This window comes from Peromyscus maniculatus, chromosome 5, assembly GCF_049852395.1.
Source record: "Peromyscus maniculatus bairdii isolate BWxNUB_F1_BW_parent chromosome 5, HU_Pman_BW_mat_3.1, whole genome shotgun sequence".
In the NCBI taxonomy this organism is placed as follows: Eukaryota; Metazoa; Chordata; class Mammalia; order Rodentia; family Cricetidae; genus Peromyscus; species Peromyscus maniculatus.
Genome location: NC_134856.1, coordinates 29373246 through 29401023, shown reverse-complemented (window position 1 = coordinate 29401023; position 27778 = coordinate 29373246). Strand labels below are relative to the sequence as shown.

The following is a 27778-nucleotide window of genomic DNA, read 5'->3' as shown; positions in this document are numbered from 1 at the left end:
TCTCTGGTAAAATGAAATATTTTTTTGTTTATTACAATATAAAGCATATTACAGGTATACCACATAATCCTACAGGCCAAGCAGTTTCCTTGATGAGGGGTAAAATCTACACTTATCTGTGAGTATAAGGACAGACGTTTATGGATTGTTGTTAGGGATTATGCTGGTTTAGTAAATTAGTGGTTGTAGATTCTCCTCCAGTAATCACTAGCACTAAGGAGTTAGCCAGGTTTCCAGTCCCAGGCAGGTTTCCTCTTGTCGAGCAGATCATCAGTCGTTAGAGCTGTTGGTTACCGCCAAGGTGCGCATGCTGCTGTTGCGCCTTAGGGTCGTCATGGCATGCGGGTTGTCGACATGGTTCTGCCATAGCTGTGTAGGACTTTGGAAGCTTTCATGGTACCTTCTGGTGTGGTGTTCTGAAAGTCGCTGGCAAAGCCAATGGTTCAGGGCTTCTCTTAGTTTAGTTACAGGTCTCACATTTGCGTGCCTTGCACAGTGAGTTGATTTGGTGTCTGGTGTAAAATAAAGGTCCGGTTTCATTCTTTGGTATTGGAATCTAGACTTCTTGGGACAATCCCTGGGTGGAAGCTATTTTTTCTTAGTGAGCCCACTTGGTGCTCTTGTCAGCAATTATTCTGACTTTCCATTTTGTTCTACTTGTCTGGTTTTTGTTAGCATCGCACTTTTTTTCCTTTAAACATTTTTATTTATGTGTTTGGGTGTTTGGCCTGTATACAAGCCTGTGCACCAGTGTGCATGCCTGGTGCCTGAGCTGGTCAGAAGAGGGCACTACGTTTCCCGAACTACAGTTACAGATGGTTTCGAGTTACCATGTTGGTGCTGGAAGTCAATCCTGGGTCCTCTGGGAGAGCAGCCGGTGTTCTTGACCACTGAGCAAACTCTCCAGCCCACCACCCTGTTGACCACTGAGGCTCTGTAACAGTTCTTTCTTGAGGTGGGTGTGTGTGTTTCTCACTCTGTTGCTCAGGCTAAGCTCAAACACTGGGTTCAAGTGACCCTTTTCAGCCGCCTATGCTAGGATGACCGACCATGAACCATGGCACCCAGCTTGTATTTCAAATCAGGAAATGCCATGTGTCCAATTTTCCTCAGAAGTGGTCTGGCCTTTTGAAAATATTTCTATATGAATTTTAGGACTGTTCTTTGCCTGAATCATGCCACTAGGATTCTGACGGCAGTTACATTGATCTATTATGTTCCTGTTGGCAGTGTGGACATTCTGATAAGATTTATTCTGAGTCACAGGGTGTCCTTCCATTTAGCTTCATCTTCTGTTTCTTTGACCAGTGTTTTGTTTTTGTTTTTGGCCTAGATCAGACTGGCCGGGAACTCCCCAAATTCCACCTGCCTCTGCTTCCTGAGTGCTGGGTTTAAATGTGTACACTGTTAAGTCTAGCTCAAAAATTTAAAAAAATGTCAACTTCTAATCAAGCAATTTTTGTTAAAGCATTAAGAATTTATGTTTAAAGAGTAAGACACAGCCAGGTTGGTGGTGGTGCATGCGTTTAGTCCCAGCACTCAGATGGCACAGGCAGGCTGGTCTTTGTGAGTCAAGGACAGCCTGGTCTACAGAGGGAGTTCCAGGACAGCCAGGGATATACAAAGAAACCCTGTCTAAAAAAAGAAAGAAAGAGTAAAAGAGTAAGACATATAAGAGTTTCAGAAAATGGTATTGCATTTATTGAAAGACATGTAATTGAAGTATAATTATGTAAAATTAAATGGCACATGATTATGATTAAATTAAATTAATGGTAATTTTATGTTTACATTTTCAGTCCAGAGCATTACATTCATGCAGTGGTAAGAAGCACTGATTTTTTTTCAAATGTCCATCCTCCTGAGAAATGCAAGTGTTCAGCTGAAGTTGTTACCTACTGTTTGAATATATGATACCCTAACAGTTTAAAAAAGCCAAAGCGTAGGAAATGTAAATGTTATCTGTGATATACAAAGCATACAAATATATATATATATACTAACATGTGTGTATTAGTATTATACGTGTGTGTATATTATGTATAGTAGTTATATCTGGTTTTTGTCTGTCTTTGAAGTTTTCCAACATTTTGAACTGTCCAGATTTTGAGCCTACACACAAAGAAGATTGCGGAACCTTTAAGAATCTGTTGATGGGTTGGGGGCTCCTTCTCCTCTTCTGGGATATCTGTCATGATATCTTCACAAAGCTTGTCCTCAGAAAGTGTATCCTATGAAGCAACTGTGTCTTCCAAGTCTTGATATTGGGCTGTATCAGAAGGTTCCTGCTCTTCTGGGATATCAATCACAATGTCTTCACATAACTTGGATGCAGCAGCTGCATTCTGTGATGTAATCGTGTGTCCAAAGGCCTGATATTGGCCTAGAGGTGAGGATGGCTTTGAACCTGAAGATAGTGCATCTTGTGAGGATGAGGAAAGCAGACCTGTGTGTTCAGTGTGCTCCGGGTCTTCAGGAAAAAGTTTTTTTTTTTTATAACCACGTATTGTTCTTCCTTTAAGACAATATAAATTAGCCAAAAGTTATTTTTACCATTCTAAAAATAGTTCCCCTCTTTGTCCTCCCCAAATTTGAAGAGCCTGTATCATGGTACTGCTTTAAGTATGTTCTTATTTCTTAAATTACTAGAGTAAATCTTATGTATTTGGGTTGGGGTGATACCTCAGTCTGCAAAGTGCTTGCCACACAAGAACGAGGACCTGAGTTCAGTTCTCAGCACAGGTCCCAAGCTGGGCAGCTTGCAGTCCCTGTGCTAGCGACAGAGTTGGATCCTGGGGCCTCTGGACAGCAATCCTAGCTCAATCTGTGAGCCCCAGGACAGTGAGAGGCCCTGTTCCAAACCCCAAGCTGAACAGCTCCTGAGGGACCACACCTGAAGTTCATCTTTGTCTCTATGTGCACACACACACACACACACACCCCACCCGCTACACACACACTCAAACTAACAAAAGTTAAACAGCTGTTACTTACTCATGCGTCTTACTTGTTGAGATATATCATCTGTGATATCTGACATATCCCACATCTTTAGGAAACAGTCAAAGCATGAGCCTTCCTCTGCCTCTTTTGCATAGGGTTTAGCAGAGAATGAATAAAGGTAGGCAATGGCCACAAAGAACAACTCAATGCACATCATGAAATCCTACAACAGCCACAAAAAATATCAAACATCTTTGGCTTTAAATCTAGTTTTTCCAACTGATAACATTTTCAAAGTTACTTAGGGTGTCAATAACTTTTTAAAATATAACCCAGATTATATTCATTTTCAACATTTTTTTCCCCACACAAAACATGACAAGCCAGGATTTACATCTCTTTTGCTTTTCCTCAATCAAGTATTTCTTAATCCATCACTCAAGGACTGAAAGGAAATGTGCAGATAAAAGTGGACCAGGAATAAAACCACTACCAATCAGTACCTATGGGCCATTTCTCTAGGGCTCCCGCTCCTCAGCTCATCACCACGGAGAAAGCTATCAGCCTTGCTTACTGTTTGTACATTTGGGTCAACACTGTGTCAAACAGCTTAAACAGTAAAACCCCTTGATTCACTGACAGCACTACTTACCTGCAGGCCTGTTGCCACAGCTTCTGCGCTCTGCCATTCCCACCATTCAGAAATAACACCAACCTTTACCAACAGTGCTATAAGGCCTGCTTGCCTGTATGTCAAGAAAATGTAAATGTGAAATCTAGATCATGAAATGCCAACTGTCTATGCAATTAGGGGCTCGGGAGGGCACTTGGTGTGTAAAGCACTTGCTGCACAAGTGTGAGGACCTGAGTTAGAGTCACAGAAGCCAGGGAAGGCTGGCATGGTGGTGCACATCTGTAAACCTGGCACATGGGTGCTGGGGACCAAACTGTGGTCCTCTGGATATGCGGCACACTCTTTGAACTGCTGAGCCTCTTCTCCAGCCCCAAAGGCATCTTCCTAGTTCAGGCTGGCCTTGAGTGGTAGTCCTGCCTCAGTCTCCCAAGAGCTGGGATTACAGACAGGCACCACTGAGCCTGGCATTGTATTCACATTATTTAAAAAACTCCCTTAACCAACAGTTTTATTGGCATGTATAAAATGAGAATATTTAAGAGCAAGCAATACTTACAAGAATGAGGCAAAGACTACCAGTTTGACACAAAGAAATTTGCCAACAGGTTGTATAGGGCTGAGCTCTTCCTTTAGTACTTCGTAAAACAGCAGGAGGCAGTACATGGTGAACTAGAAACAAAAGCAACATTCAACATTCTGCAGCAGGAAGACAGTGACAGAACCTTTCCTTAAAGCTGAAACCAGAGTCTACAGTAATGTTCCTGGTGGAGTTTAGGGCTAATCAGCCGATGTTTTAGTGCTTTTAATATGTTGCTGAAGATGCATATATGTGAGATTTCTCAAGAGAGGTATGTAACATTTTTCCTGAATATGTTTCTAAGTGTTCACATACTGGAACTCAAAGCAATAAACAAATGACATGAATGGAAGGTTTCCTTCAGTCAAAGAAAAAGGCAACACAAATTATGGTGGTATTTTATTTGTACTGAAATGTGATTTTAATTGCATGTTAATAAATAAAGTTGCCCGGGGGTCAGAGCTATTAGAGCCATAGCAAGAGCGTGGTGGTGGTGGTGGCGCATGCCTTTAATCCCAGCACTTGGTAGGCAGAGCTAAGTAAGTCTCTGTGTGTTCAGGGATACAGCCAGCATTGGAGACACACGCCTTTAAGACCTGGAGGGCTGAGCTGGGCGGTGGTGGTGCACGCCTTTAACCCAGCACTCAGGAGGCAGAGCCAGGTGGATCTCTGTGAGTTCGAGGCCAGCCTGGACTACCAAGTGAGTCCCAGGAGAGGCGCAAAGCTACATAGAGAAACCCTGTCTCGAAAAACCAAAACCAAAAAAAAAAAAAAAAGACCTGGAGGGCTGTACTTACAGGCAGTGACGAGGCAGTCATGTGTTTGGTTTACAACCAATGAGAAGGCAGAACAGAAAGACGATCTAAAGACAAACACACAGGAAGTAGCTCTCTTTTGGAGAGGTAGGACCACAGCAGGAGGAAGGTAAGGTTTTAGCTCTGAGCTCTGACCTCTTGGCTTTCTCTTTTACATTGGTTCTGTGTTCTTTCTTTCTTTCTTTCTTTCTTTCTTTCTTTCTTTCTTTCTTTCTTTCTTTGGTTTTCCAAGACAGGGTTTCTCTTGTGTAGCTTTGCGCCTTTCCTGGAACTCACTTGGCAGACCAGGCTGGCCTCGAACTGTGTTTCTTATTTAATAAGATGGTTGTTTACATCTACATTTGGCACCCAACATGACAAGAATCCATTAAAAACTGCTTGGCTTGGCAGCAGGTCTGGTTTCCCTGCAAGGGTGGCCGGCTCCCTAGCCCAGGTGGGCGGCTCCCTAGCCCGAGCCCAGGTCGACTTGGCCTCAGCCTGGCCAGAGCTTCCGGTCCAGCTGCACTCGACTGTAGCTACAGCTCCTTGCGGCTGAATCGCCAACTCAGGGTAAACATTGAACCAACGAATGTAAATCAACAAGGGACAGACAAGGAAATCTTTTGCCTCAGTTGGGAAAATCCCAGAAGAGCCTCAGGCAGTCCGGCACAGCAAATCCAGTTCAGACCTTTCCTGCAGTCATAGAGGAAACCCCTACTCAGAGCAATTAAATAACCAAATGCTTATTGGAATAAACCAGGCTGCTCAGGGTGATGGAACAGCTGAGACAGAGAGAACAGAAAATTCGTGAGAAACCATGAAGAAAAATTTTTGGCAAACTTGTATAAATGAACAAAGACCAAAATTTACAATAATAATAAATGGTGTTTTGCTCTCTGGTCTGGTAGACACAGGTGCTGATGTGGCCATAATTGCACCAGAATTTTGGCATCCAACTTGGCCTCTTAAGGAGGTAAACGTTCAACTGTTAGGAATTAGAACATTACCTCAAGTGAAACAGAGTGCAAGATGGCTCGAATATATAGGTCCAGAAGGACAGAGAGGAAAATTAAAGCCATATGTTATGGTGATATTTTATTTGTACTGAAATGTGATTTTATTTGTTTGTTAATAAATAAAGTTGCCTGGCGGTAAGAGCTAATAGCAAACCATAGCAGAAGCTGGCCAGTGGTGGTGCATGCCTTTAATCCCAGTACTTGGGAGGCAGAGCCAGGCGGATCTCTGTGTGTTTAAGGATACAGCCAGCATGGAGACACACACATTTAATCTCAATACCAACTATAGAAGACTTGGAGGTCTGTACAGACAGGCAGTGACAAGGAGATCATGTGGTTGGGTTTACAACCAACGAGAAGGCAGAACAGAAAGTCAATAAAAGGACAGACAGACAGGAAGTAGGCCTCTTGCTGAGAGGAAGGACAACAGTGGCAGTGAAGGGTAAGGTTTTTAGCTCTTAGTATTGCTCTGACCTCTTGGGCTATTAACTCTGCATTTGGCTCTGTGTTTCTTATTTAATAAGACTGTTCATCTACAGTTGGCGCCCACGTGGCAAAAATTCATTAAAAACCACTTGGCTTGGCAGCAGGACCAGTTTCCCACCTGGGTGGGTCCGGCTTCCTAGCTCAGGCCTAGCTTGGCTTAGGCCCAACTGACCGTAGCTACGAGCAGGTACTGCAGCTGGAGCTACTTGCTTAAAGCCAGTGCTACAAACAACTCAGCCTGCCCTGCCGAACAGGGCCCCTGCCTGTAAAGCCAACACATGTGGTGGGAGTTTAAGGAAGCCAGAGCCAAGCCTTGACTCGGCACAAGAGGGAACACGTGGCTGGATTTAAGCTTTAGCCGGCTACGCTTTCTTGTGTTCTCTCTCTCTCTCTCTCTCTCTCTCTCTCTCTCTCTCTCTCTCTCTCTCTCTTCACACCTTGGACACTAGGTGGCTGTTTTGAAATTCCCTCGGATTTCTACTGTTTCATGCAGATTTGGTAAGTCACAACATATCAGATATTTTAAATAAAACTATTTAAAAGAGGAATTTTTTCCACATTAAAAATGGGTTTAATGTGCACATTGGAAGAAAATTGGGTTTTGTTTGGAATTTTAGGCAGTCTGACAATGGAAGAACTATATGAGAAGATTAGTATTGTTGGAATTATGCAGTTTATTAGCATTTTTTTTTTTGGTTTTTTCAAGACAGGGTTTCTCTGTGTAGCTTTGCGCCTTTCCTGGAACTCACTTGGTAGCCCAGGTTGGCCTCGAACTCACAGAGATCCGCCTGCCTCTGCCTCCCGAGTGCTGGGATTAAAGGCATGCACCACCACCGCCCAGCCTCATTTTACTATTTAAAAAGATAGTCAATTTAAGTGCCGGGATGACAGCTTTAGAAAAACTTGTTAAACCTGTAAAAATTCAGACAGAAGAAATTAACAGTGAAGTTGTTTCAAGTTTGGATCATAAGGTTACAGAAAGAAAGCCTATTTTCACACAGTCACCCTTAATTTATCCTGTAACGGTACAGCAGTTGCCTAATCAAATGATTACACAAAATATTTGGGCTCCAATTGAAATGTTCAATTTACGAAGGTTTAAGGAGGCAATAGTGTCTTTTTTTTTTTTTTTTTGGTTTTTCGAGACAGGGTTTCTCTGTGTAGCTTTGCACCTTTCCTGGAGCTCACTTGGTAGCCCAGGCTGGCCTCAAACTCACAGAGATTCGCCTGGCTCTGCCTCCCGAGTGCTGGGATTAAAGGCGTGCGCCACCACCGCCCGGCGGCAATAGTGTCTTATGGCATGCATTCCCCATATGTAAAGCAAATGTTAAACTCTTGGTCAACATATAATAGGATTGTACCACAGGACTGGCGGAAGCTGGCATAAGCTGTTCTGGAACCCTCCCAAAGGCTTCATTGGCTAACTTGTTTCAAGGATGAGGCTAAAAACATAGAAAAACAATGGAGGGATAAAGGCATACAAGTATACAAGTCTGCCAGGATCAGCTTATTGGAGAAGGCCAATATGCTTCAGTACAAACACAATGTTTATATGATGTCCAAACCCTAATTTTATGTCGAACGGCAGCCTTGAATGCATGGGACAGAGTTGAGAACCAGGAAAAAAAACTGAGTCATTTACAAAGGTTAGGCAAGGCCCAAAAGAATCTTTCACAGATTTTTTTTTTTTTTTTACAAAGACTGGCTTCAACAGTAAAGAGAATGGTCCCGGATTCAGAAGCTAGTAAGATAATAATTGAATCTTTGGCCTTTGAGAATGCGAATGCAGCGTACAAAAGAATAATCAGGCCATTAAAGGCAAGATCTGCACCTTTGGAAGACTAAATTATAGACATGGTTAATGTTGAGGCTCATGAGCAGGATGATATGTGGGTAGGAGAAGCAATTTCAAAAGGTTTGAGGAGTGTTAGATGTTTTGGTTGTGGGAAGCAAGGACATTTGAAAAGGGACTGTAAACAGGTCATTCCTAGAAACAATGTTTCTTCAAGGAACAATGGCAACAGAATGCCCCTTCCTTCTGGAGTATGCAGAAGGTGTGGTAAAGGAAAACACTGGACCAACAAATGTAGATCAACAAAGGACAGACAGGGTAATCATTTGTCTCAGTCTTCAGGAAACTCCCAGAGGGGCCTCATGCAGGCCCCCATAGCAAATCCAGTTCAAACCTTTCCTGCAGCCATAAAGGAAACCCCTACTCAGAGCAATTAAATAACCAAATGCCTATTAGAATAAATCATGCTGGTCAGGATGATGAAACAGAGAGAATAGAAAATTCAGGAGAAAACATAAAGAAAATTTTTTGGCAAACTTCTATTAATGAACAAAGACCAAAATTAACAATAAAAATAAATGGTGTTTTGTTGTCTGGTCTGGTAGACACAGGTGCGGACGTTACCATAATTGCACCAGAATTTTGGCATCCAACTTGGCCTCTTCAGGAGGTAAACGTTCAACTGTTAGGAATTGGGACATTATCTCAGGTGAAACAGAGTGCAAGATGGCTCGAATGTATAGGTCCAGAAGGACAGAGAGGAAAATTAAAACCATATGTGGCTAACATAGCTATGAACCTGTGGGGTCGAGACTCGTTGCAACAATACTCAGATTAACATCCCTCCAATCTCAGAAACAAATCATAAACTAGCACATGTTTCTGAGAGAAATATTAGAAGGCATTATTCTAATGAGTGGTCACCAGCCATCCATATTATACAAAAACAGGGTGTAGCAGGAATCTTAAAAGTACTTATTAATAAAATCAAACCCGAGGCCAGTTATTGGGGTCCATGCTGGTAGATCAGAGAGACAAAACAAGCCACAGCTATCTCACCTTGCCAATTCCTCAGCTGGTCTTGATTCCTCAGACTGGAAGCCTGTGAGTCCTCATCCGGAATGGGTCTCAGCTGAATTACTGCTCAAAAGCCTGAATGCTTAACCAGCCAAAATCTCAACTAGCCAAAATCTTCTAGTTTCTGGTCCTCACGCCTTATATATCTTTCTGCTTTCTACCACCACTCCCTGGGATTAAAGGCTGGCTTTCTGGGATTAAAGGCGTGTGTCACCAAGCTTGGCTATTTCCAATGTGGCCTTGAACTCACAGAAATCCAGAGGGATTTCTATCTCTGGAATGCTAGGATTAAAGGTGTGAGTGCCACCATTTTCTAGCTTTTGTATCTAGTGGCTGTCTGTTCTCTGACCCCAGATAAATTTATTAGAGTACACAATATTTTGGAGAACACAATACCACCACAACAGGGCACAACAACTGATGATCTTCCAAATATACCAAAAGCTCTACCTTTAAAATGGTTAACAGACAAGCCTGTATGGGTTCAGCAATGTCCCTTAACAACTGAGAAACTCCAGACTTTAGAAGAGCTGATAGAAGAACAGTTAAATGCTCAGCATATTGAAGAATCAACCAGCCCTTGGAATTCTCCTGTATTTGTTATTAAAAAGAAATCTGGTAAATGGAGAATGGTAACAGACCTTAGAGCAATTAACAAAGTAATTCAGCCAATGGGCTCTCTACAATCTGGGATGCCTTTGCCTACTCTGTTACCAAAAGGATGACCTCTCACAGTTATTGATTTAAAAGACTGTTTCTTTTCAATACCCTTACAAGAAAAAGACAGAGAAAGATTTGCTTTTACAGTGCCTACTTATAATAATTCTCAACCGGTTAAAAGATTTCAATGGAGGGTCCTCCCACAGGGAATGTTGAATAGCCCAACTCTGTGCCAATATGTTGTACAACAGTCATTAGAAGTGGTACGTAAAAAATTTCCTAAATCTATAATTTATCATTATATGGATGATATTTTACTAGCTGACTCAAATGCAGATACTTTAGAATGTTTGAAGAAGTAAAGAAAAATTTGTCTTGCTGGGGATTACAAATTGCTCCTGAAAAGATACAAAGAGGAGATTCTATTAATTATTTAGGGTAAAAAATAGAGCTACAAAAAATTAGACCCCAAAAGGTGCAAATTAGGAGAGATAGACTACAGATTCTTAATGACTTTCAAAGATTATTTGGAGATATTTCTCATCTATGAACAATTTTTGGGGTAAAAATGATGAACTGACTAATTTGTTCAAAACCTTAGACAAGGTGACCAGGACTTAAATAGTCCAAGAGAATTATCACCTGAAGCTGAGAAAGAATTGGCCTTGGTAGAAAAGAAAGTACATGAAGGGCATGTGGTATCATATTGATTCAAAGCTGGATTGCATTTTGGTTATTTTACCTTGTAGGCATTCTCCTACTGGAATATTAATGCAGAGGGAGGATATTATATTAGAATGGGTATTTTTACCAAATAAACCAAATAAAAATTAAAAACTTATGTGGAAAAATCTGATTTGATTTGGAAAGGAAAATTGAGACTTCGTCAATTAGCAGGAATAGATCCAGAAGAAATTGTTGTACCTTTAACTAAGGAGGACATTGAAAAATTATGGATAGAAAGTGAACCTTGGCAAAGAGCTTGCAGTAATTTTTTGGGAGAAATTAACAGCAAATATCCCAAAAGCGATAGAATTAATCTTATAAAAAGAGCTCATTGGATCTTGCCTCGAATTGTATGGCAAAAACCCATATCTGGAGTTCGTACATTTTATACAGATACTAACAAACAAGGAAAGGCAGGTTACAAATCAGAAAATTTAAGTAAAGTGGTTCAAAGTACTTATAATTCAGTTCAAAAATCAGAATTGTATGCTATTCTGTTGGTATTAATGGATTTTTCAGAACCTCTCAACATAGTTACTGACTCTCAGTATGCTGAAAGAGTGGTATTACATATTGAGACTGCAGAATTTATCCCTGATGCTTCCGAATTAACTTCACTATTTATTCAATTACAAGATACAATCAGGAAAATGAGTCATCCTTTATATATAACTCACATTCGATCCCGTACTGGTCTGCCAGGCCCTTTAGCACAAGGCAATGATGAGATTGATAAATTATTGATAGGAAATGTGCTGGAGGCCTCAGAATTTCATAAAAAACATCATGTCAATAGTAAAGGTTTAAAAAAAGCATTTTCCATAACCTAGCAACAAACCAAAGAAATAGTAAAGAAATGTCCTACTTGTTTCTTCTACAATCAAATGCCATTACCAGCAGGATGTAACCCAAAGGGTACTCAGAGGAATGAAATCTGGCAGATGGGCATGTTTCACTTTGCAGAATTTGGAAAAGTGAAATATGTACACCATACCATGGATACTTATTCAGGATTTCAATGGGTAACTGCTTTGAGTTCTGAAAAAGCTGATTCTGTAATCACTTATTTGCTAGAAGTTATGGCCATCATGGGTATACCTGCACAAATTAAAACTGACAATGCTCCATCATATGTCTCTGTTAAAATGAAACAGTTTTTTGCTTATTATAATATAAAGCATATTACAGGTATACCACATAATCCTACAGGTCAAGCAGTTATAGAAAAATCAAACAGAACTCTAAAGGATATGCTAAATAAACAGAAAGGGGTAACAAAACCCCCCAGAAATAGACTGCATAATGCTCTATTAACTTTGAATTTTCTTAATGCCAATGAGAAAGGAACAACAGCTGTAGAGAGACATTGGATAATAGAAAAAACTACAGAATTAAATCAGCCTATATACTTTAAGGATGTGCTGACCTCAGAATGGAAACCAGGGTAAGTGTTACGTTGGGGACGAGGTTTTGCTTTTGTTTCTACAGAAGATAAGCTGTGGGTACCATCAAAATTGATAAGGGTTCGATTTGAACAAGAGAAACCTCTTAATTAGAGGAGGTGATAGTTCATCAACCAGCATGAACATCCAATTTAAACTAACTTGTATCAATAACACATGCCTTTTCATTTAATCAGATAATAACTTGCCAAAAGGAACATCCCCAAAATTAGTCTTGGGAAAGGTTTTTTGTTTTTGTCTTTTAGGAAAATGAGGGTTAAGGAATCTGAAGAACACAGGACAAATGAGACAACTGAAGGGACAAATCATCTATCCCAGGAAACAGAGTGAAACGGCGTATGGGTATATATTACCTAAAAAATTTTATGTCTTCCTAAATGTTTGTTTCTGCTTTTCTCTGAAGATTTAACACTATTGGTCTTCTAATAGTCCCAGTTCAATTAAAATTTAAAGCTGACTTTGCAGTTGGAGAATGGCTCTCTCCTTCTTTAAACTCAAGCATGTTGTTAAAAGGTAAATGCAAACCCCCTGTATCATGCCAGAATAAAAGAGCCATCTTCTGCTATGGGACAGGACAAAAGCCAAATTAATTAAAGGACTATTCTATTACTAATCTCAATTCTTTGATTCTATTCTGATTCTTTAAACTTTTCTTAAAGTGAATTTTATATAAATTATAAATATATATGAATTTTATATAAAAATTTACAAGATACACACACACACACATTTTAAACTTTGTTACGATATGAGTGGTCATATAGAGTAGTAACTAATTCTAGAAAAAAGGCTTCAACTAGCTGCTTATACATGTCTTTGTGTTCGAATCTCTTATCAGTTTTCTGCAGGAAATCACGGCCAGGCCTAACATCAACTGAAGTCTCCAGGAAGAGGATGGGGCCCCACAACAACAACAATTCCATGTGGACAATAATAATATCATTAAGCTGACAAACATCATCCACAGATCAGCTCTGAACTACAAGGTGCTCAGAGCAATTTTGAGATGACTAGCTGAGATGATCCAGTCTCAAAGACTACTTGAATAATGACTTGAGATAAACCCTGAACTTCGGCATTATACACAGACTGGATAATGAAGAATATAGTTATCTTTCCTAGAATTTGACAACTAACCTAAAATTTTCTTTCAGGATAAAGATAACTTCGCCCATACCCAGCAGGAAGCAATTTTAAGAATACGACGCCCACATTCCCAAAGAGGTGGTGTGGGGCGGGTGTTTTTTTGGTCTTTTTAATGGGTTTTGGGTCTGGGATAATTTTCATTGTTTAGGGGGTTGGTTACAAGTTGTTGTCAAGGGTTAGGAAAAAGGCTAAGCTTCCTGAGTCTGGGTTACCTCACTCAGGATGATTTTTTCTAGATCCATCCATTTGCCTGCAAACCTCATGATGTTATTGTTTTTCTCTGCTGAGTAGTATTCCATTGTGTATATGTGCCACAATTTATTTATCCATTCTTCAGTTGAAGGGCATCTAGGTTGTTTCCAGGTTTTGTCTATTACAAACAATGCTGATATGAACATAGCTGAGCAAGTGCTCTTGTGGTATGATTGAGCATTTCTTGGTTATATGCCCAAGAGTGGTATAGCTGGATCTTGGGGGAGATTGATTCCCAATTTTCTAAGAAAGCGCCATATTGATTTCCAAAGTGGTTGTACAAGCTTGCATTCCCACCAGCAGTGGAGGAGAGTTCCCCTAGTTCCACATCCTCTATAGCATAAAGTGTCTTCAGTGCTTTTGATCTTAGCCATTCTGACAAGTGTAAGGTGGTATCTCAGAGTTGTTTTCTCACTCATAGGAGGATGCTAGATGTGGAAAAAGGATGACTGGACTGCTACTCACATCACCAGTGAGGCTACCTGGAAAACAGGACCCCGAGAAAGACACGGAGAAATGGATGAGATCTACATGAACAGCCTAGACATGAGTGGGAGCAATGAACGGTGAGGGTCGAGGGAAAGAGAGCGGGAGATCCTAGCTGGATCAAGAACAGAGCGGGAGAACAAGGAATAGGAGACCATGGTAAATGAAGACCACATGAGAAAAGGAAGAAACAAAGAGCTAAAGAGGCCCTCAGAAATCCACAAAGATACCCCCACAAAAGACTGCTGGCAATGGTCGAGAGACAGCCGGGACTGACCTACTCTGGTGATGGGATGGCCAAACACCCTAATAGTTGGGCCAGAAACCCCATCCAAGGACTGAGGAATCTGGATGCAGACATCCACGGCTAGGCCCTGGGTGGAGCACCAGGAGTCTAACTATCGAGAAAGAGGAGGGTTTATATGAGCGAGAATTGTTGAAACCAAGGTTGGATAAAGCACAGGGACAAGTAACCAAACGAACGGAAACACATGAACTATGACCCAAAGGCTGAGGGGCCCCCAACTGGATCAGGCCTTCTGAATAGGTGAATCAGTTGATTGGCTTGATCTGTTTGGGAGGCATCTAGGCAGTGGTACCAGGTCCCGGGCTCGTTGCATGAGTTAGCTGTTTGAAACCTGGGACTTATGCAGGGACGCTTGGCTCAATCTGGGAGGAGGGGACTGGACCTGCCTGGACTGAGTCTATCAGGTCAATCCCAGTCCTCGGGGGAGACCTTGATCTGGAGGAGATGGGAATGGGCGGTGGGCTGGGGAGAAGGGGAGGGGGCAGGAAGGGGGAGAACAAGGGAATCTGTGGCTATTATGTAGAACTGAATACTATTGTAAAATAAAATTAAAAAAATAAATAAAAAAGTAAATAAAAAAAACCAAACCAAAAAAAAAGGAAAAAGGCTAAGCAAAGGAGATTAGATTTAAGGTTCTTGTTTAAAAAAAAAAGAAAGAAAGAAAGAAAGAAAGAAAGAAAGAAAGAAAGAAAGAAAGAAAGAAAGAAAGAAAGAAAGGGAGAAAGAAAGAAAAGACAATTACTAGTTTTAAATACTTACATTGGATTGTATTGTTTTATATTATATACAAATTTGAAATTGATATTGTTAGAAAATGATATATGTATATTTCTAATTGTATTTATTCCATTCATTTAACAATGTAATGCAATTATCTGATCCTTGAATGTTATTATTATCAAGTATTAGGATATAAAGAAATGAAAGTTAGTAGTTAGACATTACAATAGAACTTGTAGTCATATTAGATATGTTTTAAAAATTGAGCAGAGATATTTTAGACAGGTCATCTTCAAACCCTTCAGAGAACTACAGAATATGGCATTTAAAATGTTTTAATAACTTAGAAATTTTTCTTTTTTGAGACATGTCGGCTCCTGGCAGTACCAATCTACTTCAGAGAAAATATGGGCATTGAAGAAACTGCATATGGAGTCAACTTTCATTGTGGCAAAAGTTAGCCACTGGACAACAAAGTATCCTCAAATCAACAGGACAAAATGGACAGACAGAACACAAAACAAGTGTGGTTATGGCTTTATCAAAAGGCATCTTCTGAGGCCAGGACAATATGGCCCCATCCCTGAAGTGGCCTTCGCTATCCGGAAAAGGCACAGTGTCCTTTTCTTTGAAGGCAGCTTAACAGGGACGATAGCTTCTATTGTGCAATGGAACAGCAGCTGAAACAGTTATTCTTGAAGCGTAACTAAGCTCACGCCTCTCAATAGTAGACTGGCATTTAGTAGAGGGATGTGGAGAAGAAGGGGATGCTGACATGAAGCCATATATACACAGCCAAGAAGAATGGACATCTGAATTCAAAAACTGTCAACAATTTCCAGAATTTAAAATCCTGAATCATGACATGACACTAGTGGAATTCAGGTGTTTCTGGTACATGGACTGCTCTCACTCAATGTGAGGTTGAACTGTTGACCTTGTGTACATCCTATTTCACAAGTGAGTCTGTCAGATATGCTAAGCCTATAGGCTGAAGATGATGCCCCAACACTGTGGAGAAACCTCAGGTGACTGTCCAGGCAGTTGGCTGTTTCTTTCAACTCACAAATTTTTTGGAAGTTGTTTCCATGCACTTTCTGTTTTTATTTTTGTTAGTTAATATTATTTCCTTCTTGGATCTCTGAGGGAGTTGAAGATTAGTTAGTTACAGTTGAAGATTAATTAGGATAGAAAGTGAATTAGATACATTTTGGACTTACCAAAATAGGATAGATAATGGAATTATTTTCTCTGATTTGTCAAATACAAATGGACTAGACATTGTTTAGGTATTTATTACTTGTATATATTGTATATGGTTATTGTACTTTTGTATATAGTTTTCTTATGTTAGTTATAACCTTTTGCTTGTTTTCTTTTTATTAAAATAGAAAAGGGGAAATATGATGGTATTTTATTTGTACTGAAATGTGATTTTAATTGTATGTTAATAAATAAAGTTGCCCGGGGGTCAGAGCTATTAGAGCCATAGAAAGAGTGTGGCGGTGGTGGCGCATGCCTTTAATCCCATATATCTCTGTGTGTTCAGGGATACAGCCAGTATTGGAGACATATGCCTTTAAGACCTGGAGGGCTGTACTTACAGGCAGTGACAAGGCAGTCATGTGTTTGGGTTTACAACCAATGAGAAGGCAGAACTGAAAGACTGTTTAATGGCACACACACAGGAAGTAGCTCTCTTTCGGGAAGCTAGGAGCACTGCAGGAGGAAGGGTAAGATTTTAGCTCTGAGCTCTGACCTCTTGGTTTTCTCTATTACATTGGTTCTGTGTTTATTTAATAAGACAGTTGGTAACATCTACAACAAATTACCACCACTTTTATAAAAACTTGATTATTATTATTAGCTAGTCTCTTGTGTAACATTTACACACACACAGTTTATAAGGCAACACATTAAATAAGCACAGTTTCAATATAACTCTGATCATGAAATCTGCATCACACAAACCATTTCCTTGAGAGCAGTGTGTAAGTCTAGCTGGCCTTACTTCTTAAAATAAGTGCCCACGTCTTTAGAGTCAATTATAATAACCAACCAGAATTTCAACAGCAAGAAGCATTTCTGGAAGCTTACTTTGCCCATTAAAACCAGGAGATACTTTATGCTCATTTAAAATACTTCAGGATATGAAAGCAGTAAAGGAAGAACCAAGTTCAGACCTTGCACTGGAACAGGGCCACCCAGGGTGCTCGTCACACACTCCCGGGCCCTGGGTTCTAGCTCTAGTACCACTAAAAACAAACAGACTCTTAGCACTGAGCCGTTTCTCTGTACATAGGAACTGTGACCCTCATGCTGGGATCTGACCCAGGGCTGTGTGATAGGCAAACACTCCAGGCGTATTCCACAGACATAACCCAATTTTCTAACATCTGTCATGAACTAAAATGAAATTTTGTTCCCCAATATCTTTTTCAACTGAAAGTAGCTTACTTTTGTGTATGTTTCATAAGGTTTACTTTTAGTATCTGTCTAAATGCCAATGGGAAGACCAAACTGTGCCCACCGGGTTTAGAGTGTTTCCAGTCCTTTCTTATAATGGGCATTACATCCCAGAAGGCTAAAACACTTCTATCATTTTTTTTGGAGTACATTCCCAGAAAAAAGACTGCTGGTCATAGAGATGAACATGAGAGAAAGCTCTGGAGACAGACCCCATTTATTTCCATTATAAACTTCCTTCCTTCCTTCCTTCCTTCCTCCCTCCCTCCCTCCCTCCCTCCCTCCCTCCCTCCCTCCCTCCCTCCCTCCCTCCTTTTTTTTTGGTGCTTTGAGACAAGATTTGTTTGTGTAGCCTAGGATTTCTCTGTGTAGCCCTGGCTGTCCTGGAACTCACTTTGTAGATCAGGCTGGCCTCAAACTCAGAGATCTGCCTGCCTCTGCTTCCCAAATTCTAGGATTAAAGGCATGCAATGCCATGCTCTGCTGCATCATAACCTTATAGTAATTTATGTGTTAGAAGTGTTTACTATACTGTAAAAAGCACTATCCAAAGACTTTAGATGAAATACACATCAGCTTAAGAGAGTCTTTCAGTTCCTAGAACAGCACTCATATTTTTTTTAAAAATCAGTTTTTATTTTCCTTTAATTCTAAATATAGATCAAAGATTTGAATTCTTGCTTTTTGTTTGTTTGTTTTTTTCTTTCTGGAGCTGAGGACCAAACCCAGGTACTTGCGCTTGCTAGGCAAGCGCTCTACCACTAAGCTAAATCCCCAACCCCGGTTGGTTGTTTTTTTGAGACAGGGTTTCTCTGTGTTGCCCTGGCTGTCCTGGAACTCACTCAGTAGACCAGGCTGGCCTTAAATCACAGAGATCTGCTTACCTCTGCCTCCTGAGTGCTGGTACTAAAGGCATGCACCACCACTGCCTGGCAAACTCTTCCATTTTTATTTAAACTCTATCTTCTCATGCCAATTAGACTTTTCCCTTTCACTAAATAGATTGATTGCATTATGGTTTGTTTATTTAGAGGGCACACCATGCTTATCCCCACAAGGCTGTGGGGTCACAAGAGCAAACAGCTCTGCATGTAAGTCACCAAACCATTCATGAACATATTACTGTACTTCTACATTGTGTAAAGGTATACATTAAAGATGTTTCAAGTTCCATGTACAAATTAAAAGGTATTTTTTCTCAAGAAATCATGCCTGATAATATTTAGCAACAGAAACTAATTTAGTACAATTAAGAAGAATGATGATTTACTTACCAGTTGTGACAAATAATTGATTACAACCAAGTAAGTCCAAGCATTGGAGAAACTTAAGTTCCCTTCGCCATAGACACCAACAAGCTCGAATACCCTTAAAAATGGCAAAAATCAACTTTATGACTAACCACGCAAAACCATATCTTTATATGTACCCTTTAGAGACTTATTTAATGTATATGAATATTTTACCTGCATGTATACCTGTGCACAATGTGCATGCAATGCCCTTAGTGACCAGAAGAGGGCACTGGATACTCTGGAACTAGATTTCACTAAACCTCTGCACGAGTACCAAGTGCTGTTAACACTGAGTGCTCCACTGAGTGCTCTCCTGTCCTGAACACGTTCTTAAGGTGTAGTGGTAGCAACACTTAAAATTTAGGGTCCATTTACTTCAGTAAACCTATGGAAAATTACTAGACTTTGGTCACTGACAGAGAAACATTTTTCTAGATATGTATGATATGATTATTCCTTTTAACTTAAAGAAATTATAAACTGAGAACCATTAAGCTAGAGAATAATCATTAACTTCAAAAAACAAGGCCTAATTTTGGAAAACTTGACTGATAATCATTAACTACAGGTCACCTTTTCCTGTAAATTGCAGGTAAGTATCTGAAGACCCAGACACTTGCTGTGGGATGGTCTGTATGTCAAATTGCTCTGTTTGGTCAATAAATAAAACACTGATTGGCCAGTGGCCAGGCAGGAAGTAGGTGGGACAAGGAGAGAGGAGAATTCTGGGAAGCGGAAGGCTGAGGCAGAGAGACACTGCCAGCCGTCGCCATGACCAGCAGCATGTGAAGACACCGGCAAGCCACCAGCCACGTGGCAAGGTATAGATTTATGGGAATGGATCAGTTTAAGCTATAAGAACAGTTAGCAAGAAGCCTGCCATGGCCATACAGTTTGTAAGCAATATAAGTCTCTGTGTTTACTTGGTTGGGTCTGAGCGGCTGTGGGACTGGCGGGTGACAAAGATTTGTCCTGACTGTGGGCAAAGCAGGAAAATTCTAGTTACAGACACTCCCACCCTGCATATAAATTTTACCATAAGTATTAAGTTATATGCTTACCCAGTTTCTAAGCAGCAAGGAAATAAAGCGAAATTTTATAAATAATTCTAGCTCAAAGGGTTGAACTGTTTTTTTAAAAAATACAGCTTTCCCCGGGCGGTGGTGGCGCATGCCTTTAATCCCAGCACTCGGGAGGCAGAGCCAGGCGGATCTCTGTGAGTTCGAGGCCAGCCTGGGCTACCAAGTGAGTCCCAGGAAAGGCGCAAAGCTACACAGAGAAACCCTGTCTCGAAAAACCAAATAAATAAATAAATAAATAAATAAATAAATAAATAAATAAATAAATAAATAAATAAAAATACGGCTTTCTTTTATTTTGTGAGCTGCAGAACATTAAGATCTAATAGATAAATCATAAATTGACATTTTGGATTTTTTAGGGAACAGTTTCCCAGGGAGTCTGATTATGTTTCATATTTTGACATCAAATCGTTTTTGTGTGTGTTTATTTTGAGACTCCGTCTCTCTATGTAGACCAGGCTGGCCTCAAACTCACAGAGATCTGCTTCTCTCTGCCTCCTCAGTGCTGGGATTAAAGGTGGCACCAGTTAAAGACAGTGTTCCTAATAAACTCCTAACAAGGTAGAAAATAAATCTGTGGTTATTTAGTTTAACCCATCTAAAGGAGTTTTGGTTTTTCTGATGTGCTGTTCAGTCTGCTCTCAAAAGAATGTGAATCTCATGGTGATCCTTTGCATTGTTCATTGTAATGGAATCCAGCTTTTATATATGTATTTACACTATTTTTTTTCAAGACAGGGTTTCTCTGTGTAGCTTTGTGCCTTTCCTGGAACTCACTATGTAGCCCAGGCTGGGCTCGAACTCACAGAGATCTGCCTGCCTCTGCCTTCTGAGTGATGAGATTAAAGGTGTGTGCCACTACCGTCTGGCTAAAATTTATGACTACATTTTCATATTTATCTCCCCCCCCCCACCCCCAGCCGGAGCGGAGGACCGAACCCAGGACCTTGTTCTTGCTAGGAAAGCACTCTACCACTGAGCTAAATCCCCAACCCTTGTATTTACACTATTAATCAACATTGTTCTTTTACTTGTTTTTTCCATTGAAGAACATAGATTGTTTTTTAAGACAGGGCCCAGTCTGGCCTTAAACTCTCGATTCTCCTACCTCTACCTTCAAGTGCAAGGATTATTTGCCATGAATTACTACACTTGGTTTCTGTTGTGCTGGGAATTAAAGGGCTTTGTGCATACAAGGCAAACACTCTTATCAACTGAGCTATATTCCCAGTTATGTATCATAAAGATTTTTAAAAAAAAAAAGCTAAGGGAAGGCCATACTTACAGTGCTGTAAGAGTGGTAATCACTCTGATCACCATGTACTGCAGCACTACCAGTTTGGTTCTAAAGAGCAGCATTCTGCAGAAGAAAGAGAACATAACATCTCAACTATTCAGTGGCATCAGAACATCGCAAAGCCTCCAAATTAAAAATCACTTTGACAAATGACACTAATTATATTGAATCCTGCCAATTTTGTTCTCCTAAATGATAGTAGGGTAAGAATGTGGTGGCAACACGGAAATTTGAAGACCACTTTGAAATTATTTAGTAACTTTATCTCCTAAAGCCTCCCTTCAGCTCCACTATAGTGCAACACAGAACAGAAGGAACAGAAGAAGGTGCTGGGACCTTGGTCTTTTCCTGTTTCCCACTCTTGCCATGATACACTGCAAATCAACAGGACCAAATGAACTGAGTCTGTGAGTCAAATAAAACCGATTATCTCAGGAGCTTTGCTGTTAGAACTGATAGTGATGGCTCTAACTAACACAGGAGAAAAACAGAGGCACAAATGAACTGTGAGCTTGTGCACACGCACGTGTATAAAGCATTGATATTTAGGATGCAGCTTCCTGGTGAATGTGTTTACAGAAAGATTTCCTGGGACAGGCAAACCACCCTGAGGGTGGGTGGCGATCCACAGGCTGGGGCCCTGGACTGAACACAAGGCAGTGAGCTGAGTTCCGGCTTTCCTCTCTGCTTCCTGACAGCAGATGCAGTATGACATCATGCACCTGCCACGTGCCTTTCCCACCATAAGGGACTGCACGCTCAACTGTGTTCCTAAGTTGCTTTTGTCAGTGACTTTGTCTCAGCAGGGAGACAAGTACAAGACAATTAGCTGCGTGACCACATGCACAATCTTTTAGGCTCCAATTCCCAACTGTAAAAAAGATGCTGATTAAACATTTTCTAAGGTTTTCTCCCTCAATACATTGATGAACTTTCCTATTGGGATAAGCAATGTTAAAAAAAAAAACTCTCAACATGTACATTGTAATAATGTATTTTATTATCTTTCAAACTGTACTACGTGCTACGTAGGGTAAGAGCTCTGCTTACTGTCCCCGCCCCTTGCAGAGAGCTGACTGATATTTCAGACCCACACAGAGGTCCATCAAAACCAAACACACTTACTCTCCCATCGCCCACGGCGGACAGCAGCAGAACGGAAAGAGATGCTGTTGCTGATCTTTAGATTCCAGGTGTAATATCACGTTTGGCAACCGTATTGTTAAGTAGTTGTTAAAGAAAATCATAAAGTTATAGATCACGTAAGCTTCATAACAGTCTCTCCAGGTATCAATATATATTGCGATTTTTGGGAATTTCAAGGCCAACCACTATGGAAAAGCACAGATGTTAAAAAGAAATATTACGGACTCAGAAAATGTTACCGAAGACATTATTTTTCTTTTTTTTTTTTTTTTTTTTTTGTTTTCTTTTTTTTGGATGGGGGATAGGATCTATGTAACCTGGATGTTCTGGAGCTCACTATGTAGACAGGCTGGCCTCCAACTTAAGAGTTCCACCTGAGTGATGGGATTAAAGGGATGTAACACCACACCTGGCTAAAGCCATTTTCTTTAGTTGTGTCTACTGTGGAAAATGTTTTTTCCTTTTATTTTCTTTTTTGGGGTGGGGTGGTGTACAAATAAAAGACAATAACTAAAAAGCATGATAGCAAACTATCAGCATCCTTATGAGAATCTGCATCTATGGGTTCAGCCAACCCTGGAGCAGAAATATTTGTAACATCCTCTGACCCCAGGTCTACATTCTGGAACTCATTATACAGACAAGGCTGGCCTCGAACTCACAGAGGTCCCCTTACCTGCATATGACACTGATATTCTATCAGGTGTCATAAGCCATCTAGAAATGACCATAAAGACAGGGGAGACACACTAGTCCATATGCTGATGCTAACCATTTTATATAAGGGAACTGAGCATCAGCACATTTTGATGCCTGGGGTGGGAAAGTATTCCCTTGTGGCTATGTATTGAGAAGGGTAATTACAATATTTCATTCTTTAAAAGATTAAGAGCCATTAATCTTAAATTTAATCAACTTAACAAAAAACAGCTACACATTAAAAATATTTGAAATATCTGCATTTTTCATTATATTATCTTCCTTACCAACACTAACAACACGTGAACTTGGCCAGAGTCAGAGGCAGGGGGCTCTCTGTGAGTTCAGGACCATCCTGCTCTACATAGTGAGTTCCAGGACAGCCAGAACTACATAGTGAGACCCTGTCTCAAAAATAAAAAAGTAAATAAATAAGTAAAAATAGAAAGAAAGAAAAAGCTGGGTTGTGGTGGTGAATACCTTTGATCCCAGCAATCAGGCAGCAGAGGCAGGTGGATCTCTGAGTTTGAGGCCAGCCTGGTCTACAGAGTGAGTTCCAGGATAGCCAGGGCTACACAGAGAAATCCTCTCTCTCAAAAAAAAAAAAGAAAAAAGAAAAAAAATTTCACTATTAATCTCCTTTAAAAGTCAAAATTGTGTGTTCATTACTTTATTAAGCATTCTTTAGTAAGCATAGTTGTGTCAGAAAAGAAGCAAGGCGGTGGTGGCACACGCCTTTAATCCCAGCACTCACTGGGGAGACAGAGGTAGGTGGGTCTCTGAGTATGAAGCCAGCCTGGTCTACAGTATGAGTTCCAGGACAGCCAGGGCTACACAAAAAAAAACCTGTTTCAAAAAACCAGAAAAAAAGTGTCATAAAAGAATTCCTTTTCTAAAAAGACTTACTTACTTTATTATTTTATGTGCATGAGTATTTTGTCTACTTGTATGCATATGTGCTATGTTAATGCCTGGTGCCTACAGAGATCAGAAATTGGATTCCCTGGGACTGGAGTTATAGTTGTGAGCTGCCATGTGGGTGCTGGGAATTGAACCTGGGTCCTCTAGAAGAGAAAAGTACTCCTTACCACTGAGCCATCTCTCCAGCCAAAGAATTCTTAACGAAATACAATAAAATATACTTACACTATCTAAACTGTATATTGGGACCATCCAAAGAATCCTACAGAAAGTAAAACATAAAAAAACACTTAATATCATCTTTATGATTTAAGTCAGTCAATAGTAGTAATAGCAAATACATTAAGATTTGACCTCATAATAGGTTTTTGAAGTTCGGGTTGTGTGTAATGCATCAAGTGTTGCAGAATCCCCCAGAAGGACACATGTACCGTCAACAGCATAAAGATACCAGCAATAAACCATGCTTTAGTATGTATTCCAACCTTGAAAAACAAAAGAACACATTGGTTTAGATTCTGATATTAAAATTATAAAGATCAATATTTTTGTATTAAATTTTCATTAGATTACAGATACTGCTTGGTATTTCCCAAATAATTAGTAGCAATTAAAAAAAGATTTACTTTTTAAAAAATTCTATGTATGTGTGTGTCTGTGTGTGAATATGTGCATGTGTGAGTGTGGGTACCTGCTGAGGTCAGAAGAGGGTGCTAGATTCCTTGAGGCTGGAGTTACAGAGTGTGGTAGCACACACCTTTAGTCCCAGTAACTTGAGAGGCAGAAGGGTCTCTGTGAGCTCCAGGACAGCCTGAAAAAAGAACCCTCCTCCTCATCCTTCTCCTCAAAGACAAACAAAAAGAATATTTGCATAGTATCTCTGCCCATTCCTAGTGTGTTATTTGCTTTCTGTATCTGATTCTTGTTTGCTGTTTATGAGCTATTTTGAGGAAATGCTCCAGTTAAGCCTCTAACCTTGAACACAAAAACAAAACCTTTCTTTGATCTTCTCAGTTCCCTCCACCTATTGTGCCATCATTTCTCGGCTCCTTCGGAGTCAAAATCTTCAAAACTCATATATTCTCCGGATTCTAAGTTTTCACCACACATTCGTACTTCAACAATTCTGTTCTGGGTTTGGTCCTCCCAGCTTCAGTGATCACTAAGCTCCCACTGACCTTTCTCCTTGTGAAGAGTGACAGGCAGGTTGGCAACAGTGCACACTATTCAGAATGTCCCCTCGAGACCCTCCTCCCGGGCATTCACTTCATTGGTTCCTTGTGAATTCCTGGGAAATGCTGGTGCCAGGTCCCTTGCTGCTCCTTCTCTGTGTCCTTGATCTCAAGCATTCTTTAACTGCGGACACTGTCTAAAGTCTGACCATTAGTACCTAGGTGTGCTCCCCTTTAGAGGTCGGGACTTAACCCCTATTGCAAACGGCCATATTTGGAGATAAGGCTGATGGGAAGTGACTTAGGTGAAATGAGGTCATAGTCTCATAGGGCTGGCGATCTCAAAATGAGATCGTTCAACCACCTGAGGATTCAGCAAGGGCATGGCCATCTGCAACCTGAGAGTACCTTCCCTAGACAGCAACCCTCTGGTCCCCATGATATCTGACTCCAAAATAGTTTTCAAGACTGAAAACACAAATTCCTGTTGAAGGCACTCAGTTCATGGTATACGCATGTGCTTCTGTGTGTGTGTGTGTGTGTGTGTGTGTGTGTGTGTGTGTGTGTGTAGGTCAGAGGTCAGCTCTGGGGAGTCAGCTCTCCTTCCAGCTTAGGAACCAGGGCGTCTCTTGTTTCTGCTGCTGTGCTGCAGAGTGGAGGCAGCTGGCTGGCGAGCTTCCAGGCAATTCCGTGTCCACCTCCCATCTTGCCATAGATGCCAGTCAGGTGGGTCACAGAGAGGGAACTCAAGTGGTCGGGTTTCCTGGTTATTGCTCCACCTGCTGAGCTGTCTCCATGGCCCTTTATTATGGCAGAGAGTAGATTAAACAAGACGTGTACCTGCAGTTGAAACTGTTCTGAGGTCCAGACTTGCATATCCAAGTGCATTTTTTGACAGGCTCACCCGCACATCCTCCATTAAACATCCCTGTCAGAACTTGAGGGACTCAACTTGGGGTGTTAGCAGTTTAAACTGCAGATTAGAATTGGTCTTAAAGGTTCATGGCACTTTCAAACTACGCTTGAAGCTCACAACTAAGAGAATACTAAGTGAATTAAGTGCTCCAAGGAATATACTAAGTGAGGAAATTATATTTATATTAAGATTGCTATACCTAAATTTGGGTGGACATATTTTAAATGACAAAAAACTTAACAAATGAGAAATACTTAATGTTATATTATAAGAGTCTTAAATAACTATGTGGACAATAATAAGAAAAGCCAACAAAAGTTTAGTGAACAAAATGACCCTCCAGACACGTTTGGACATATTGTTTAACTAAAATATTTTCCACACTCAAAAGGGGGGGTCATGTACATGGTATGTCATAACTCTTCTAAAATAATAAAGTACTTTCCGGTTATTATTATTAATAATTCTAAGTTCATTTTATACATATATTACGGATATGTTAGGTATCCAGCTTGTAATACTTTAGTAATGTCACATGACGTCATGTTGTGACATCAACAAGTAACAAAAGGCAGCTGGAGAGATGACTCAGGTAAGGGGCTTGCCTCCAACACTGCACTGATCTCTTGAGCTCAGTCCTCACTCAGCACTCATGATGGAAGGAAAGAACAACTCCCCCAACTGGCCCGTGCTCTGACCTCCACAAGTGGGCCATCCCACGAATACACCAACACCAAATACATAAAAAAAAAGAAACAAATACATGAGGAACTTTTGTAAAACTTTTGTTTTGACTGAGGAGAAACTTCAAGGGGCTGAGGAGAAACTTCAAGGGGCTGAGGAGTAACTTCAAGGGGCGAATGTAGCTCAGTTGGTAGAATGCTTGCTTGCCTCAAGTGCTCAAGGCCCTGGGTTCCATCCTCAGTGTTGAATAAACAGAAGCCCTGAGAATGTGGAGGTTGGAGAACCATCCTAGGCTACAAAGCAAGTTCCAAAACAGCCTGGTTTACATGAGACTTTATCTCATTAAAGAAAGAAACAAAAGATGGAACTTCAAACATAAAAACAATTAGCAAAGTCCAACTAACGGGAATCCTTTCATTCCAGGAAGCAGGCTAAAAGCTTATAAAACCCAGAACGGAGCTTTCAAGGTATTTTATCTGATCTGGTCAAGCCCAGTATCTGCACAGCAGATGTGATTTCAAGAATAGTTTTCTGGGAACTGATGGGTACCGGTGAAGCATTCTAAGCAGCAACATTAACTGTTTTTCTCCACCAGGTTCCACCTCCACTTGTAGCGGCAAAGTGAAATCAGACGGGTCTGTTTAATGTTCAGAGATGAAATGTTTTTCTGAACCCCCAAGCATTAAAGGCTGACAAAGGGATCCTGCCAAACAGACTAAGAAAGGGTAGAGGTGCTGGACCCTCTTACCTTCATTCTGTGAAATTTCAAAGTACACAAGGTAACCAATATAAGGATGCCAATTATATAAATGAGTATGACCAGGGGTTGGATCCATCGCCTCCAGTTTTTCCTATAGGACGCACAGGCCATTTTCTTCAGTGAAAAATCACTAAACAGCCAAGAAAATGAACCAAATCAAGATTTTGACACTTTCTCTTCTTTAGCTGTTTTCTGTGAAGTCAGACCTCAGACCTTTATGATTGGGCAGCTACGGAGGAGGGCGTGACTGTAACCAAGGTT

The 27778-nt window shown here is 40.6% G+C and overlaps 1 protein-coding gene across 2 annotated transcripts; it reads right to left on the bottom strand.

Annotated features, from left to right (window-relative positions):
- On the bottom strand, positions 1 to 27702 carry LOC143273116 (transmembrane protein 184C-like). Of its 2 annotated transcripts, XM_076571482.1 has the most exons (10): positions 27506 to 27699; positions 24340 to 24470; positions 24211 to 24247; positions 22345 to 22550; positions 21208 to 21282; positions 18820 to 18913; positions 4134 to 4246; positions 3596 to 3689; positions 2995 to 3166; positions 1 to 2515 (listed from the first exon to the last, which is right to left on the bottom strand). In XM_076571482.1, the coding sequence occupies exons 1-10, from the start codon at positions 27626 to 27628 to the stop codon at positions 2232 to 2234; spliced, it is 1329 nt and encodes a 442-aa protein (XP_076427597.1). In that variant the 5' UTR covers positions 27629 to 27699; the 3' UTR covers positions 1 to 2231. The 2 variants fall into 2 exon arrangements, with proteins under 2 accessions (XP_076427597.1, XP_076427598.1); XM_076571483.1 differs by lacking the exon at positions 2995 to 3166 and having other exon boundaries at positions 27506 to 27702.
- Between the last annotated feature and the right edge of the window lie 76 nt (positions 27703 to 27778).

Bases quoted from the DNA above. Each gene is read 5' to 3' on its own strand.
- LOC143273116 (XM_076571482.1), bottom strand. From the start codon at position 27,628: ATGGCCTGTGCGTCCTATAGGAAAAACTGGAGGCGATGGATCCAACCC. The intron at 4,247-18,819 runs GTAAGTAAATCA...TTTTGTTTCTAG, and splicing joins TCAATTATTTGTCACAACTG to TTCACCATGTACTGCCTCCT. The intron at 3,167-3,595 runs GTAAGTAGTGCT...TGGCTGTTGTAG, and splicing joins CTGTGGCAACAGGCCTGCAG to GATTTCATGATGTGCATTGA.